The 19,544-nt window shown below is 33.8% G+C and overlaps 1 protein-coding gene across 1 annotated transcript; it reads right to left on the bottom strand.

Moving 5' to 3' along the window:
- Positions 1-13,115: 13,115 nt before the first annotated feature.
- LOC149408764 (uncharacterized) lies at positions 13,116-18,508 on the bottom strand. The gene is made up of 4 exons (XM_089650462.1): positions 18,404-18,508; positions 15,368-15,549; positions 13,696-13,963; positions 13,116-13,176 (listed from the first exon to the last, which is right to left on the bottom strand). Exons 2-4 carry the CDS (start codon positions 15,507-15,509, stop codon positions 13,116-13,118), a joined length of 471 nt encoding a protein of 156 aa, XP_089506588.1. The 5' UTR covers positions 15,510-15,549; positions 18,404-18,508.
- Positions 18,509-19,544: the final 1,036 nt, after the last annotated feature.

Here is a 19,544-nt window from a genome sequence, read left to right as displayed (position 1 = left end):
TGGCAAAGTGCAAAGTTTATTTTTTTCAATTTTTTTTTATTTTATATATGTTTTTTCATGTTTAGGAAAATGTGTATTGTTTTGAGGAGTTTATTTGTGATTGGTTTGATGTGACCATACCCTACGATCACAGAAACCGTGCTTACAATAAGTGCTCGATTCCTCAAGTTTTCACCTCATCCTCATATGTTAAAAATACATATTGATGGAATAAAACTCCCTTAAATTAAAACAACAACTCCATACTGAAGGTGCTCAAGAGCAAATGCCTTTTCCTTCTGAAGCGGACATTCGGGGTCGTTCTTATTAATTTTCTTAAATTAACGTGGAACTCTCTTCACTTATTTCTCACTTCTGCAGGGTTGATCAATTATGTATTTTATCTTTTCTATTTTAAGCTTCTTTTAAATGTGTTTTACACCGATGATCAATGTAGGTACATGTTGTTTTATAGCTTGCATTAATGTGGAGACTATTACCGTCAAGGAGGAACTCGGACGACGAGAAGATAATGATGGGGGATTCTCTTGTATGGAAGTTGACATAGACCTGCAGGATGTAAAAAAGGAATGCTTAGTACGCTTTGAAAGAATTGTCCAGTCCGGTAAAAACAATTTTTTTTCTGAAATATAATCATTTCTACCATTGTATTCTGTTATCAATTTCTGTGCTTTCTTACGCCAAGTGTAGATATTAAGCCGTATTAAGCCTATATAATCGTATTATTTTATTTTTTTCGACAGATCACAAGACGCATCCTTTGAAAAAAAAATTATTTTGTCCTCATTGTGCCTACTGCAATTCTGATAAGTCGAATTTCAAAAGGCACTTACGCACCCATCCTGAAAAAAAACATTTTTCATGTTCGGTGTGCAACAATTCATATTCTCGAAAGGGCAATCTGATGAGACACATGCTGACTCACAGTGGAGAAAAACCTTTTTCATGTTTCAAGTGCAATTATTCATGTTCTCAAAGTGGCCAACTTAAGAGCCACATGCTGACTCACAGTGGAGAAAAACCTTTTTCATGTTCTGAGTGCAATTATTCATGTTCTCAAAGTGGCCAACTGAAGAGCCACATGCTGACGCACAGTGGAGAAAAACCTTTTTCATGTTCTGAGTGCAATTATTCATGTTCTCGAAGGAACACTATGACGATCCACATGCTGACTCACAGTGGAGAAAAACCCTTTTCATGTTCTGAGTGCAACTATGCATTTTCTCAAAGGGGCACTCTGAAGAACCACATGCTGACTCACAGTGGAGAAAAACCTTTTTCATGTTCTGAGTGCAATTATTCATGTTCTCAAAGGCGCTATATGACGAGACACATGCTGACTCACAGTGGAGAAAAATCTTTTTCATGTTCCGAGTGCACTTATTCATCCTATGTAAGTGGCAGTCTGAAGAACCACATTCTGACTCACAGTGGAGAAAAACCTTTTTCATGTTCCGAGTGCAACAATTTATTTTCTCAAAAGGGCCATCTAAAGACGCACATGCTGACTCATAGTGGAGAAAAACCTTTTTCATGTTCCGAGTGCAAATATTCATGTTCTCAAAGTGGCAATCTGAAGAGCCACATGCTGACTCACAGTGAAGAAAAACCTTTTTCATGTTCTGAGTGCAAAAATTCATTTACTCGGAAGAGCTATCTGACGCGCCACATGCTGACTCACAGTGTAGAAAAACCTTTTTCATGTTCTTAGTGCAAATATTCTTTTTTTCGGAATAGCTATCTGACAAGACACTTCCTGACCTACAGTAAAAGGAAACCTTTGTCTCGTTTCGAGTGAATATAATTATTATCTTTTCTGACGAGCACACGCTGACTTACATTTAAAAGTTTACGGAAAACATTTTGTATTCAAATATTCAACCACACTGCTATTCACATACTTCTCTATGAAATGCAAGGTAATATGTTCACACAAGAAAAGTTACAATCGTTAGTAAAGCTAAGGTTAAGAAGCTTTATTTTATTTTTATTTTTTTGGAAGCAGCTCCGACTAACACAGCTCGTGCATCTGAGAACGTTAAACGTGTATCTCAATATTTAATAAAAAATTAAATACGGCCAACTAGATCGAATTTATGGATCTGTTGAAGAACGATAACGCCGGCCAATTGTCAGTTTTCAAAATTATAAAAAAAATCTAATGATTAATAAATTACTAACATTCTTCCAACTACCCACCTTCCTGTATTTGTTTTCTACGATAGCCAGCGAAAAACAATAAATTAATTTTATAACGTTTAAGTTTGATGGCGTCATACGAAGTAAGCTGGAGTATGCTAGTGGTGTGTGGACTCCGCACCAAACTAAGTATATTAATATGCTGGAACAAATCCAGAAAAAATTCCTCAGGTATGTCTATATGCGAATGCGTGGAACTTATCCAAGGTTCATGCACCATGTGGACTTACTTGAGGCAACAAATAGATTTAGCTTGGAAACTAGACGTCATGCAAATCTTGCAATACTTAGTTTTAACATAATCCATAACTATATTGATAGCCCGTTCCTCTTGGAATGCTATGGTTTATACGTGCCCGAAAACTTCAGCCGTAGTCGTCGACACGACTTATTCAAAATACCATTCGGCAGAACAGATATTCTAGCACAACATAGCATGACAAGAGGAATGGTGCTATTGAATGAAATCTCAGAATCACTAGATATATATAATTTTTCTTTAAATAGCCTAAAGTTTTTTTTGTATAATAATTATCTTCATAGGTGTTAAAATTGTCAAATTGAGAATTGTACAGTAATTGGATAATCTATCTGTTGTGCAATAAATAAAAAAAAGTTTACATATTTCAACTCGATTATATAAACATTATAAATAACACTATAAAACAGAAGTAAGCCGAGTGACCCATTTGGAGCATTGTGAACCATGTCATTTTACTTACTTCATTATTATTTCTCTTTTTCTTAATAAATGTAAATTTTAATTTGTTTATTAACATGTATTTTTGTAAAAATCATGTTTCCTTAAATCATTATTGATAACAAACACATATATATATATATATATGATGAAGAATATATATATATATATATATATATTCTTCATCTTGATGCTCACAACTCTTTTAAAAACAAGCACTTGCTTCTTTAGAAGAACAACATTTCAAAAAGGAAAAGCAGTGAAGAATAATTTTACGAATTATTTTAGTTAACATAAATGATGATAATCTGTAAATTGATTTTTATTTAATAAAAATAAAGACAAAAGTTTGATACAAACATTCGTCTTATAATATCTTGTTGTATGCACCTATAATCTTTTAGTTTTAAAGTTCCTATTTTAAAAATAATAGCGAATCCATCAGTATTAATCAAACTTTTTAATTATTTATGTTACTTCTGAATTTTTTTTAATCAATAAAGCAATTTAATTTTCCAAATTTAATTTTTATATCGGATGTAAAAATAAATCCACAATTTAGCGCATTTTAGCCTCGAAAGATCAACATCAAAGGAAATCAATAACAATCCAAAAAGTTTAAAATTGCTAACAAAGACTCTTTTCAAATGATAGCCTATTTTTAATTTATTAAAATAAATGTTCCCATATTGAATCATGGATTATGCTTTAACCTTTCCTTATCTGTGGTGTATTTTTACTACACATTGCTTCTTATAACTTAAATAACTCTATAAATATATTAAATTCTGGGTTCAGATTTTAGGTATTCTTCCGTTATACATTTATACTCTGAAATAAAAAATAATATTTTCCATAGTTTTCAAATTCAATAAAAATAAGAAATTTTTGTTTAAAATCGGGAACAAATACACCAATACAATCAACCGTGCGACACTGCTACGCTATGTCCCGCTTTAGTTCGCAATGTGGGATCATGAGAAATCCACACGTCCGCAGTTGTATTTGGACCTTCGATACCTACGACCGCATAGCTGTGTGTGTGCGTTTTGCGCCCATCCAAAGCCGGCAGTCAGTCGGTCGCCGGCTGTCGATATGGACTCCACGCAGGTTTTTTTAGCATCTGCCGATGGTTTGTTTATATTTTCAGCAATAAATTTATAATTTTAATCCTTTTTTGAAATAAAATATTATAAACATAAGCGATTAGCTATGAACATTCATATTTTTCCGATATTAAAAAATAATAATACGACCAACCAGAAAGAAAATATTGATGTGTTGAAGAACAATGGTACCGGACAATTGGCCGCCGAAATCCAGTCCAAGCTATCCTGAAACGATCAAACCTTACTACATCGCAAGCAACGAACGATGCATTCGAACATCATCTCAGATACTCTTTCATAATTACATCTTTTATCATGATCCTTTTACCGTACATACGCCTCAGGGATCTCATTTCCAATTCAAGTTTGATTTCGTCCTACTCTCAGTAATATACCTCACTGTTTGTCATTTATTTCAAATAATTGATTTGATTTCAATTAATTCAATGACTGCGCGATTAAAACAGCAATGAAATCTTGCTATTCCAATTTTTAGTTTAAAACGATATTTTACCATAATTTAGAAATTGGCATGTTGCGCTAACGAACGAATGCATGGTATAAAAGCAATCTCGTGTTCATCCCAAAGTGCTGCCATTGGCTGTTTGGTCTGTTAGAGTAATACGCCCGTAACGGAGAGTTAGCATTTCACACATAGTCTAAAGGTGCCTGTAAACGATCAAATTTGTTTGTCAAATTTACGTGTTTGTCAAATTATTTGAACGTCTGCGGCCTTGTTTGATGTGCTTGTCAAACAAACTACGTGTTTGACGTGTTTGTCAGAAATTCTGATTGACGGAAAGTTTGAACGATATTTGACAACATGTTTGAACGTTTGCGGGGGTGTTTATCAAACAAACGTCAGTTTCGTGTTGCCATCACTATGGAGAGTGCTACGTCATCGAATGTTATAAGTGAAAGAGACTTTTTATTACATTTTATATCCATATATCGCGATCTGCCGCAACTGTGCAAACAAAATATACAACAACACAAAATATTTCGCTATTCACCCCACTTCAGACCGGATACAATAAACGTCAAAAGACAATTCCCGGCGAAAGCTGTAAATAAATGAACTAATATTTGACAAACTTCATTTGAACGTTTGCGGCCTTGCCAGGCCTTGCTCATCAAACACGTGACGAGCAAACGTAAAATTTGACAAACAAATTTGATCGTTTACAGGCACCTTAAACGATCAAATTTGTTTGTCAAATTTACGTGTTTGTCAAATTATTTGAACGTCTGCGGCCTTGTTTGATGTGCTTGTCAAACAAACTACGTGTTTGACGTGTTTGTCAGAAATTCTGATTGACGGAAAGTTTGAACGATATTTGACAACATGTTTGAACGTTTGCGGGGGTGTTTATCAAACAAACGTCAGTTTCGTGTTGCCATCACTATGGAGAGTGCTGCGTCATCGAATGTTATAAGTGAAAGAGACTTTTTATTACATTTTATATCCATATATCGCGATCTGCCGCAACTGTGGAAAGTAAAATGCAGGGACTATATGGACAAGAATAAAAGAAACATAGGAATAAAAACAATAACGGATTTATTAAAAGTATTTCGCGCCAATATTACGGAAGAAGACGTGAAAAATATATATATATTGGTATATTTAGCTCTTAATTTTAGCCATTCTCTAGACCAACACCTTCTTTTTTTTCTTTTTAAGACACAGAGCTAATGTCAACGCAAGAAATGCTTTGTCCGCATCCGTCATTTTTAATAACACAAAATATTTCGCTATTCACCCCACTTCAGACCGGATACAATAAACGTCAAAAGACAATTCCCGACGAAAGCTGTAAATAAATGAACTAATATTTGACAAACTTCATTTGAACGTTTGCGGCCTTCCCAGGCCTTGCTCATCAAACACGTGACGAGCAAACGTTAAATTTGACAAACAAATTTGATCGTTTACAGGCACCTTAAGATATGGGTTGCTGACGAAGACTCTTTTAAAAGCGCATATTTAATTTATTGAAATAAATGTTTCCATATCGAATTCCGGAATATGCTTTTATTCCACGTTTCATGGGGTTTGTCAATCGGCTGTTATATTTGTAATTACTTCTCGGTATTGTATTGGTTTTTAATCCTCTGTCGTCGTTAGTTGTTATCCCAAAACATCTTGATTTGTTTCGTCCATAAGATCATAGTGCTCATCTTAGTATGTTCCGTAGAAATTTTTAATTATTTTTTTTATTTATTGAACAGTTTGTATGGCGCCGCTTTTGCGAAATATCACCTCTAAAAATATTAAAATTGCAAAAATAAAGTTAAGTGAAGTTAACCTTTCCCTTACTGTGCTAAAAAAATACACGCGTTACGGTGCTGTGTAGTCAATACACATCTCAAAATAAGCGATTTAATATCGGAAAAATATGAATATTCATAGCTAATCGATTATGTTTATAATATTTTATATCAAAAGTGATAATAATTGTAATTTAATTGCTGAAAACATGAAAAAACCATCGGCAGATGCTAAAAAAACGTGCGAGGGGTCCACATCTAACGACGGTTCGCGGCCAACTGGCTAGCGGCGCGGCTGGCGGCTGGCACAAACACAGCTGTGCGGTCGTAGGTATCGATGGTCTAAATCAAAAACTACAACTGCAGAAGTGTGGATGTCTCATGTTCCCGCATAGAGAATTAAAGCGGGACATCAATAGCGTGTCATTTCCTCGCACACTCTTCGCGTATTTAGTATCACACGGTTGATTGTATTGGTGTATTTGTTCCCGATTTTTAACAAAAAACTCTGATTTTTAATTGAATTTGAAAAGTATGTAATATATTATTTTTTTAATTCAGTGCATAAATGTATAACGAAGGAATACCTAAAATCTGAACACAGAATTTATTATATTTATAGAGTTATTAAAGTTATTAGAAGCAATGTGTAGTAAATACACACCACAGATGAGGAAAGGTTAAATGAAGAACAGGAACAGGTGACACAAACATAGAATATGGAGACTCTGCAGCAATAATCCTAAGTGGTGAAGAAACTGAACCAGCTGCTGCAGCGAGAGAGTCCACCGCGTCCACCAACAGTGCCAGCACGAGGTTCATCATCCGTTAAGGAATGTGTCTGCTGCTAACAAAGCGCTGACACAATATCCTCACAAAGATAACAAACCCTGGCAGCACTGCTGTGACGTTCGACGAAGATAGAAGATGGAGACTCTACAGCAAGAATCCTAGGTGGTGAAAAAACTGGACCAGCTGCTGCAACGAGAAAGTCTACCTCGTCCACCAATAGTACCAGCACGAGGTTCGTCATCCGTCCAGTTATGTGTCTATTTATTATTTTTATTTATTTAATTATTTGAGTAATACATTTTATTACAATAATGACGAATTGCCCATCTCACTATGTGTTGCCTGTGTTGAGATGGAAATTTACAGAGTGGTTTTAAACAAGGTTTTTGTTTACATAAAATTATGAAAATGCCAGATAAAATAAAATCAGTATTTCATTTTATTTTTAAATTATACAATTCAAGAATGAATGTAGAAAATGAAGACGAAGCGAGAATAATTCAAGTAATTTATTAATAAAATTTCAGTTTGACCAAAAAGCATACAATACATATATATACACAGTAGGCACAATTTGTCAATATGTTATGAAATACTTCTATGAAATATTTCTGAACACAAAATGGCACTTTCTTTAATCCCTGGTTCTGCTTTGATGGTGACTTCCTCTAGATGATAACGTTCCGTTGTACTCATTTCACCTGATTACAGAAAAACTTGATTAAATCTAGAATACACTAAACCTAACAAATAATTATAAGCAATAATTAGTCCCCTGAAATATCCATACAATTTGAAAATACCTCCCGAGTAAAAATAAATGCCGCCCGTGCCTTCTGATGTCCGGTCAGGTGCTCTGAAACCACTGAGCTATGTCGGCTTATTTCCAACCCGCCAAATGATTCAATATGTTCTACTACCTCAATCAACAATTACTGCTTATTATATTTTTTCCACCTGTAAAATAAACTTTGTCTAATAAACATTGGTTTATCATTCAAAAATAATAATATTTGACAAGTCTAAAATTTTTCACCAATAAATGAAGATATAATATGTCTCGACGCCACCTAGTCAGAAATTTAGCACTTACAAAGCCTTTTCTACAAAAATAAAGTTTGTTGTTTACAGGTGGAAAAAAAATATTTTTACTTTTTTTTTTTTATGTGACACCTCACAAGAGTGTCCCTGCCTGTGGAGTGCACAGACAGGGGAACTATGTCACCACCCGGTTGGGCGGCGTTGTGAGGCGGAGTAAGGTAGGGGCTGTAGGAAGGGATTTGTTAATGCGGGCCTTGAAGAGGCTCGGATTATAGGAGGGAGGAAAAACAGATGCCGGTAGCTCGTTCCACATACGAGCCGACTTACACAAAAACGAGTCGTAAAAACGGCCCGTTCTCATGAAGCCAACGTCAACCGTGAACTGGTGTTCAGTTCGTGTCCGTCGAGTTTCGCGCACGTGCACCGGTGAAAGAGACTCCGGAGATATTTTCAATTTGTATTGATGTTTGAGGCGACTTATTGTTACTTATAATTATTTGTTATCCTTTATGCTATTATTATCATTAAAAAAAATAAAACACTAAACATGATGATTTTTCTGTAGTTTAACCGGTGGGTACTTGATTATCACAAAATATTATCGAAAATATAATTTGTTTATGTCTAACTGTATTGACATGCTCAAGGTCTTGTTGCGAATACCCTCTCAATCCTATACAGAATACCGACTTCATTTCAACAGTTCGTTTCACGGACTCATTTTGTATGTGTTAGGCTCTACTAGCTTCTGCTTTTCCTTCAACATTTAATGCAGGCCTAAGTAAGGTCCAAAACAAACAAATCCCTTCGTAGATTCCATAAAAAAAATTATAAAGACAACCAAATACCTGAAATGTTTTCGCAAATAGATGATGGATGAAAATGGATGGTCTATATATATTTCCGTACGCAACAAATTATCATTTTCTTCCGCACTTGTGCCTTAGGGTGGATCGCCATTGTATGGATTTATTTTTATAAATCAGGTTTCGCGGGGTGCGGAAAAGATGCTCTAGGTATAAGCAATTAAGCAAACAAAATATCAATTTAAAATTTTGATAACAAGTACTGCCCCAAAGCAATTGAATTATTTAAAATCTGGTAAACAATTGTCCCTTTATAAAACAGTTTTGTGTCAATATTAATACTTTTTACTTTTATATTTCTTAATGAATAAAAATTAATATAAATAATAATATTAAAAAAGGTGATATATTTTACTGAGTCTGCTTTCGCGCCTCGCTTGCGCACCGCACATTCCCGCGCGCAATGACGCGGGGCCGCCACAGTGTTTTGTTTCATACATGCTAGACGGAAAAAACTCTTTTATAATTTTAAAGTGTTTGGAACCCTCTTGTGGGGAGTATTTAATCTGAATGTATTGAAAATTTGAGTTGAAAGTGATTAATTTAATTTTTTTCTTAAAAAAAAAAATCTGAAAAAAGTCTATTAAATAATGAATAAAATATTAATACCGTATTTGAGGTTTTTAAAGAAAACAAATTTAAAAATAAGGTAAAAGCACAGTCAGAAAACATAATACAAATCACGAAACAATTGCGAAAGTATAAATAAATGATAAAAACATAATAACTAAAAAATAATCAAAACAATCATTATTACTAATCTAGGAAAACAATTTTAGTCATATTTAGCAACAGAACTTAATAAAAACAAGCATTAGTTGCAGAAAGTACAGTCAGAAAATAAAAATATCAAAAGTTATACAAGAACAGTAACGAAACAAAAAAATATTACTTATCTAATAAAGTGCTATTTGAGTCATTTGCGGCGAGAGAAATCAACTGCACATAAACATCTTTATTTTTTTTAAGACAGAGTACAGGACCAATAGATTTGTGAGAAAGTGATTAAACATAGTGCTTATTGAAACCAGATGCTATCTGAGTTATGTTCAGAGGAGTCATCAGATGGCAAACATTGTGTTCTTGACTCGGAGTTGGGTGGAACAAGTAAATTTAACACTTCAGAGGGAAGTGAACTCGATTTCTTTCTTGGATCCTCTCTAAAACTATTTATTATTGAATCTGATGTAATTAATAGCATGGTTAACATCTCTGTTTGTTGATGTTCGGTCGATTTTTCTGGTGTGCAATTGCCTAAATCTTCTACAGTCTTTATTTCGCACCTCTTGCGCCTCTTCTGCCAGCTGACCAATAGGTACAATGCACGAAATAATCACATCAAATGAATGGTATAATAGTTTATGAACAGTTGGTGGCATACCAATCATATAGGTTAAGATATAACTCCTTAGTGTCATGCACATACTGTTCAAAATGTTCGATGTTAATGCTATACCCAGAAGCTATTGTACTTGGAGCTTAGGGCTTGGTTTTGTCAAATTACAAAGGTCGGGTCATCATTCAGTTTTATTCATCGTCAATTTTAGTCGAGTCTCCCGTTCGTATATGAAGAGACGATTCGCACGTCCCTACGGCGAACTTCCTTTGTCGTTTCCCGACTTAGTGCGCGTAAAAGAGCACGACTGGTTGCATTTGTAAGCCTTATCTCATTATACTCCATGAAAAAAACAATGTCCACTGTTGTTTTGATTGTTATTGTTCCTGCCGCGTGACCTTGACCTCGGTATGTTATTATAATTACGCATCGATGACGAAAGATGATGCCATTCGCGGCGGGGGCTCTGATTACGGTGATCTTGATAATTCTGCGTTGTTTTCAGTTTTTTTACTTCTTGAGTAAGTGTGACGATTTGTTTTTGAAGATTTTGATAAATTAGTTTAATTTTTAAAAGGATGTGAATTTATTAATCATTAAAAAAATGAATAACTAAAAATTGTAACTAATACTGATGCATTCGCCATTTTTTTAAAAATTTGTACATAAAAAAAAGATTATTGGTGCAGACAACAAACTTTTATAAGATGATTTTTTTTATTTTTAAAATTTTACATAGGTAAGTATACAGGATATAAACAAAATATAAAACAATAGAAATTAAAGTAGTCTTTCCTCACCATAAAGAAACAATGCTCTTGTGTTTAGTGAGGGAATTCTAGTTTTTTGAGGCAACAATTTTTATTAATTGATAAATCAATTTACATAGTTTAATCATTTATGTTTCTTAAAATAATTCGTAAAATTAGTTTACACCGCTTTTCATTTTTTAAATGTTTCTCTTCTACAGAAGACGGGTTTGAAATAGTGGTGAGCAACAATATGAAGAATATTCAGTGTTTGTAATCAATGATGATTAAATAAATATGATTAAAACAATAATACATGTAAATAAACAAATTTAAATTTATTAAGAAAGGGAGTAAATTAACAAATTTATTTTAATGCCCGTGGGGCTTTTACATACATGGATACAATTTTTTTAATAAAGAACTATAGAACATTTGGGGTTTTAATAATCTTATAATAATAATAACAAACTGACACAAAGATTATAACAGAAAAGAAGTAAATTTGATTTTTAGAGGAAGCAATTTTCTCAAAATCCGTTATTAATTGTAAATTGACAATGTAATGTGACGATTCGGGTAGTTTAAATAACTACACTAAATCAATGTAACTAAAAATATCAATTAGAATAATGAACTTATTTACGTGCCTTAAGATTGTATGCTGTATTCTTTAATTTTTGTGAATGCATTTGGTATAAAGGTGACCATTGTGAGGAATAATAATATCCAAGAATGCTTCTGACCAGCGTAATGTAAACGTTTTCATTATATATATTTATATTTTTTTTATTGTTTTTGTTTGATTCGTAGAACTCCATTTAATTTTTTAACAGCTGTAACAATAACAAAAACCAAAAAATACTTGCAGAACTTAATAATTACATTATTAAATTTGATTTTAATTAAATTAAAAAAAAGTTTTCTGTATAATTATTAGATCTTTGTAAGATGTCGAGATATATAAGTGCTTTATTTGTTCGTCTTCTTTTCCTCGAACACGACGCCCAGATCTTAGTGAGTGATACTTTTAAAAGAAAAACTTTGTTATAAAATATAGTAACTATACCATTGATAAACAGTAAGCACAGAATCGGACTTACATGAGAACCTTGAAGTACTCCACTAGAAACATCAAATTCATGCAATACACGGCAGGAAATTTTTACGTTTAGTTTTCAAGACGTTAAATAGGTCTCAAGCTATTTTAGTGTATACATTTTGATCTTAATTACATTTTACGTCAAGAACTTTAATAAATTCCAAGTTTAACAATAATTCAACATTGAATTAACAAGTTGAAATAGATAACGGTGAAGCACGATTGAACAACGGAAGCGAGGTAGAGAAGGAGTATTTGGATCAATTGAATAGCTAAATGGCAATGAATATTCCCTAAGCTGAGGAAGATCTCTGTATATTGTTTACATGTCGCTCATACAGTTTGCAACAGTTTTTAAAAGACCTATAACACCGGGCCCCTAGAACCTCCTCTGATGAGTTTTGCGTAAGTGAGTTTTTAAATTTCCTCTGTGAGAACTTGAATAGTTGCAGTCGGTACATGAAAAAGGTTTTTCTCCGCTGTGCGTAAACATGTGAATTTTTAGTTGTTTCTTTGTTGAACATGAATAGTTGCAGTCGGGACAAGAAAAAGGTTTTTCTCCACTGTGGGTAAACATGTGAATTTTAAGTTGTCTCTTTGTTGAACATGAATAATTGCAGTCGGGACATGAAAAAGGTTTTTCTCCACTGTGGGTAAGCACGTGAATTTTAAAATCCCACTTTTTGGAACATTGATAGTTGCAGTTGGGACATGAAAAAGGTTTTACTCCGCTGTGGGTAAACATGTGAATTTTTAGTTGTCCCTTAGTAGAACTCGAATAGTTGCAGTCGGAACATGAAAAGGGGTTTTCTCCACCGTGTGTTAACAAGTGAATTGTTAAATCACTCTTTCTAAAACATGAATAACGGCATTCGGAACATGCAAAGGGTTTTTCTTCAGAATGGGTGCGCAAGTGCTGTTTTAACGATGAATTTCGAATGCAAGAATAGTTACAATGGGGACAAGAGTGTTGTTTTTCCCGACGATGCGTCTTCAGGTTCACCAATAAGTCTAAAAGAATGGGGATAAAGCTTAATTAGAGAATTACAAAAAATAAATTAAAAAATGAGATTAAATTAGGGCGTAAATGGTCAACTTTAAAATATAAATATCGGCTATGTCGGCCGTCTGTTTGATTTTTCACAGCGTAAATGTAAAATTTAAATGATCGTTTGTTTAAAATCTTAAATTTCCGAAAGTCCTTCACCGATCGCTTTAGAAATTTTATACTTTGTTGCATTCAAATACGCGTGTGTTTCTATATTCCTTTATTATATAGATGTCACCTGTGACAAGTAAAAATATGTTTTTTTGAAATCCAGCAACATCTGTTGGACGCTAATGTTTCACTCTCTGTATAGACACACAGCAATGCGGGGTATAGCTAGTATATATTAAATATGTATGTACCTAACTTAAATTACAGGTCTTTTGAGAAACCGGAGATATTGTGAGCATTATAAATTAAAAGTTTGCTTTATTTGAGAGTGAAGATAAATTTTAAAGAAAATAACAGAATAACTAATGAACGTCAAGGACGTCATTAACAAGAATAATCGTCTTGTATTCGAAACAGGAAAGATTTTTCGAAAATCTGAAACCAAAATACCTTTATAACCCAACTTGGAGGTTGTCGGAGTACTCTCCGCATACTGCAAACACTCAGTCTTCACGTCCGGGAGGTAGATATCTATATCTGTATACGGCATTTCACATCCACCCTCTTCCTGGGACCCTGGTTCCACCTTGATGGAAACACTGTTGGGAAGACCCATTGCGTCCTGGTAAATGGTCCCAGCTAAAAATAAATAACATAATAATCACATTCGGTTGGAACGAGATCTCGGAGGTAAACTGGACCACCTCCAATAAATATCTCGTGCATCAAAAATGTTAAATATCAAGATGGAGAACAGGTTAATCAAAATATACATTCAGTTATACAAGAAAGTTTTAATGTTATCGCATAAAAATGCTTAAGGTCCAAAAAAAATAATAATTTGTCAATTGTGCTTCCTATCGAAGGAGTCATTCAATTACTTCGAACGAAACTAAATCGAACGCGTTATATTTTATGGATTTACTTGACATTGTGATTTAAATTTAAACTAAAATAATATTTAAATATTGAAGACAATATTAGTGATTTTTAAACGAAAATCTGAAACAGAAAAATCAGAAAAGGAAACGGTCACATCTGGGACTCGAACCCAGGACCCTTGTCTTTCCGGGACAATGCTCTACCAACTGCGCTAATGGGACCCTATCCTACTCGGTCACTTTTAACTGTATCATACTTCGAATAAGAACTACCAACATTGTCTTCATTTTTTCACCGCACATTTTTATTGGCAACTATCTTTATGTATGATCGCACAAAAGACGCTGTCTGGATTGCATTTAGTTCGGGTTGAATCTTGCGATCATACATAAAGATAGTTGCCAATAAAAATGTGCGGTGAAAAAATGAAGACAATGTTGGTAGTTCTTATTCGAAGTATGATACAGTTAAAAGTGACCGAGTAGGATAGGGTCCCATTAGCGCAGTTGGTAGAGCATTGTCCCGGAAAGACAAGGGTCCTGGGTTCGAGTCCCAGATGTGACCGTTTCCTTTTCTGATTTTTCTGTTTCAGATTTTCGTTTAAAAATCACTAATATTGTCTTCAATATTTAAATATTACAATTTGAGGTTTTACTCAATAAAGTTATTCCGAAAAACTTAATAAAATAATATTTCCAATCAATAACCGTGCGGCAAAAATCAGTGCGCAATAAAATTTAGATCGATATTTAAAATATATCACGGCTGCTTTTACCAATAAGACGGCAGAAGAGAGACAGCTCAGTTCCTTAAGAGAAATAATATTGAATCTTTAATATGTATTTCATGTACTAAATAAAAAAAAATGTAATTAACCGGATTAAATAACCGACTAAATGAGTTATTATATTGACAGTAGCCACACAAAGTGTAAAACTGTCAAATTTACTATGGTGTAGATTTGAGTGAGTCGAATCAGTTGCTCCAATATTATCTGATATATCAGAAACAAGTAGATACTCTCAGTATCCCCCTAAACCCCATGGAAATAAACATAACAATGGATTGTCGGACGTATCGCCCTCATTTGCACAGTCGAGAAAGTTAATTAAGTATTTGGGCATAATTGAGATCTGTATAGGGTATTAAAATGCAACTTACAACTCGCCGCATACTGCAAACATTTCTTCTTTACGTCGGGGAGGTAGATATCTATATCGGTATACGGCATTTCACCTCCGTCCTCATCCTGCGACCCTGGTTCCACCTTGATGGAAACACTCTCTGTATTAAGAAGATCCATGGCCTTCTGGTAAATGGTCCAAACTCAAAATATGTTAGAGCTGAAACGGAATATTTATGAATTAATGATATTTACGAGGGTTCTAATTAGTTTAAAGTGATCACCTTCAGTTGGAACGAAATATTCAAAACCTCGAAGGTGAAATGAACCACATACAATAAATAATATGGAGCGTTTTTTGACCTATAGCATCAAAGATGTCCAATATCAATATGGAGAGCAGATGTCTAAAAAATTTGCCTGTTATACGATTAAGGTAATTTTTTATCGCATAAAGTTAAGAATGCTTTCAAGGAAAAAAAATTTATTTCACAAGTGTCCAGTTGACAGTTTGTTTATTACGCTTAGTATATAAGTCTAACATGGAATGAAACAAAATCAAAAGAAATATATTTCATGGATACACTTGCCACTATGCTTTAAATTTAAACTCGATTCATATTTTTAAAATCATTAACACATTAAACATTTAAATTTTATAAATTTTGAATATCCGCTTTCACCAATAATACGACAGAAGAGAGAACATTCAGAGAATTAAAACATGAACTTTACAAACATGACTGGCAGTAAATATATTTGACTGGATTAATATAACCGATGTAAATACGTTATTAGAGTTGAGTTTTGCAAGAGTTGAACCAGTTGCTACAATGTTATCTGAGTGCTAGATACTCTCAGTATCACCCTGAATCTTTATACAGATTAGAAAGGTTTCTTTAAAAGGCTTAAGCCGTTTTTTGCGACCAGATTTGGTATAAAACAAAATGTTTGATATTAGTTTCAATTTCAGGGTGCAAAGTAAAACAAACTTGGTAATGTCTATTACTGACATTGAGTAAGCGCAAGACAACATACTATGTAATGTAATCCCTAGTGGAATTGACTTATTAAAATAAGTTTAAGTTTTCCACTCAGTGTAGAGATAAAAACAACCCCATGTACCGTCTGTCGCGTGTTAACCTGGTTGGTGTTGGGTAACTCAATATATTATAAAGCGAATGATGTAAAACTGATATATTCTTAAAAACACATGCAAGGATTAAGTTGCTCGAGTCTTACTTAGTCAATATAACATGAACCTACTTACACGAGTACAAGGCGACAGTTCGAATGTGTTGAAGAAATGTCACTAGAAAATTAGAAGTGCAAGAATGTGATTTACTTCGGAATAAAAAATGTGATGTTCACTGAAGTGATACAAAACTGTATAAATGGAACACAAATATTATTCAGGAATACAATACTACTTCAGAAAAAAGGAGCAACAATAGTATTCTGTTACTAAGCAAAATGCACGAAGACGTAAATAAAACACTCACTAGGTCACTTTCGGGTTTTTTGTATGGAAAAAGTTAGCACACTTCTTAACCACAGATATAGCCGACGGAGCGTTGTTGATATACAAGGTAGAAAAAATCAAAGCCATTTAAAAAATGTGCGACCGTAGATAATAATATTGCGCTCAGCCATTCATTCTATGGCCCATAGACATATGAATATTAGTAGACCTGCCCTAAGTGATTAAAAGCGTATTATCCCCACTCCCCATACCGGTTCCATTGGAACCGGCTGTGCTCGCGTAATGCCTCAAGTGAAATCTGAAAACGTGACGTCATCATTCTTGTGCGAACTATGGTCGAGGCATCATCGGTTCATTTTACGAAATAACACGGCAAAATGTTGACTTGTACTATGAAAACTTGTAAAAATAGATGTGAAAAAGAGAATAAACCCAATTGTCGTATTACATTCCATATATAAGCATTATTTTACTTTATTTTAAGCATATTCACATCGTATAATATAGATCAGTTTTAGAAACATATACTATCACATCGAGAAACGTCTGGACGCGAAACACAAAGCTGGTTGGTTGCTGGGAAGTAAATTATGAACATTTATAAAAGTGTCTTAACTAAATACTTAAACGAAATATTCGACTCTGAAAATAGATCCGAATTTTTTTGCCGAATTTGGACTTGTTGACTTGCAAATTTGTTCATAACGTGGCGAGTAATTTGCGCTCCCATGTAAAAATGTCTATTCATTCAAAAGCAGATTTTACTTTTAAGAAGTAAATGGTGATATTATAATGCGAGATGCCTATTTACTGTCAGATTGATTTATTGACGAATCACAGTCAGCCTTACGCCCTTCGTTCTTCAACAGTTGATTTTACCCCTCGCCATTATCTTCTCGTCTATTAATTCCTATGTCTGTGCTTTGGCCCAAAGACAATTTTAAAATTAAAAACGTCCTTGAAGCAGAAAAATATCAAAATGTTACCTGACGGCAAAGTTCACCTGACAAAGCATCATTCTAAGAAAATTAACTATCAGGGCTCGTTTTATAGAGAGGAAACTTTTTCAGTGGAAACTTGTTAATCTGAGACAAAAAACCCAAAAGTAACAAAAAAACTTGAATAAATGAAAAACGAAAAGAACACTGAAACACAAAAATTTACAAAAATGATTGTGCTTATCTATGACAGTCGAATTCTGTATTTTTTCTGCTTATTTTGAATGGCAAAATTAATTAACTCATGGTCACATGTTTAATATTTTTGAATTTCACTAAAACAATAGGATAAAACAGGATAATCATTGATAAACAGCGCCCTTGAGGTGATTTTGCACAAAAGACGGCGCTGAACAATTCATCCTAATACTATTTTTATTTTATTATGAATAAGTGAGTCAATGTAATCGATAACATTTATACGCTGTGAAGGTAGACATATTTGCCAAGAATGCATATGTCATAATGTAAATAAGTAGGTAAGAAGCACTTTTAACAAGCCATTTAACGTATTTTGCCATTGCAAAATCCTGACGCGTAATTTACGTTGGAATAACCTTAGAACTGTCAATTCATTTTAAACTTTAACTTACGTAGGGAGTACATTTAGGTTAGGTTGAATGTACATTTTTAACTCGCTAACACTACACTGGCTTTATGTTTTTATCACGAAGAACATTAACAAGCAAATATTTAAGACACGAAATAATACTGTTTTACGGCATCACACAACTGCGTCATGTCACGAGTGGCCTCGAGCGAGATGTCAAACTCTAAGCCAATGAGATCTGAGCTTTCTGCCACAATATTTTTTTCTATAAGAAAACGGAGTTATGAGTGTCGGTTTCAAATAGGTTTCAAGGACAGGCCGGAGTTATATGCCTCTGCACAAAGAAATGGAAACGTCACTAGATTTGGTCAATACTTGAATTCCGGTTATAAGGAGCCTGGAGGGCGATTCTCGTTCTTTTAGCCTTAAGCTAAATGATAGCATTCGTCAACGAATGCTATCGTTTGCGAAAGATACCTGTCTCTCGCATGTAACATCTTTTCGTAACTAATTATCAATACACGATCCATAAATAAACCACTCTCTAGATCGATATCTTCGGGCTTTTTGTATGGCGCCATTTTGTCACCCCCTTAACCACAGACGACCACAGATAAAACGGTCGTATGGTCCAGACAGGTAAATATATTGTGGACCATAAATAAATCTCAAGGCCATTTAAAAAAGTGCAAACATAGACAATATGACTGCACCCAGCTAACATCGTTCATTCACAAGCCCAAAAAAATTATATTTTAAAAATAAAAATATTGGAATGCAGTAAAAGGAAAATAAAAAAAAAACCCACAGCTATGCACACATAAAAATACTTTTTATTTTCAAAAAGACAATGGACAGTAATACAAAACAGAGTCAGTACAACCGATGTATTGAGCATTGATTTATCATTGAAGTAGAAGATAATACTAATATATCTAAACAAAACATGAAACAGAACAAGACACAGAAAAATAAAAAGTAACGGTCTCAACTAGGAATCGAACCCAGTTTTACTGCAACAACTTAATAGGATTTAATTTGACCTTGCACAAAAATACAAGAATATATACACAAAATACATATTCAACAAATTTAAGTGTTAATTATTATTGCCACAGCACTAGAAGTTATTCAAATTCTCCTGCAAGGGTTTCATATAATTTCCACAGCTTTGTCGTCAGCAA

The sequence above is a fragment of the Hesperophylax consimilis genome, unplaced genomic scaffold, assembly GCF_061612785.1.
Source record: "Hesperophylax consimilis isolate HC1 unplaced genomic scaffold, BYU_Hcon_1.0 scaffold_81, whole genome shotgun sequence".
Classification (NCBI taxonomy): domain Eukaryota; kingdom Metazoa; phylum Arthropoda; class Insecta; order Trichoptera; family Limnephilidae; genus Hesperophylax; species Hesperophylax consimilis.
This window is presented reverse-complemented; position numbering and strand designations above follow the sequence as displayed.

Bases quoted from the DNA above. Each gene is read 5' to 3' on its own strand.
- LOC149408764 (XM_089650462.1), bottom strand. From the start codon at position 15,509: ATGGATCTTCTTAATACAGAGAGTGTTTCCATCAAGGTGGAACCAGGG. The intron at 13,964-15,367 runs GTAAGTTGCATT...ATTTATTTTTAG, and splicing joins TTTGCAGTATGCGGCGAGTT to CTGGGACCATTTACCAGGAC. The intron at 13,177-13,695 runs GTTCATTAGTTA...CCATTCTTTTAG, and splicing joins TTGTTAATGACGTCCTTGAC to ACTTATTGGTGAACCTGAAG.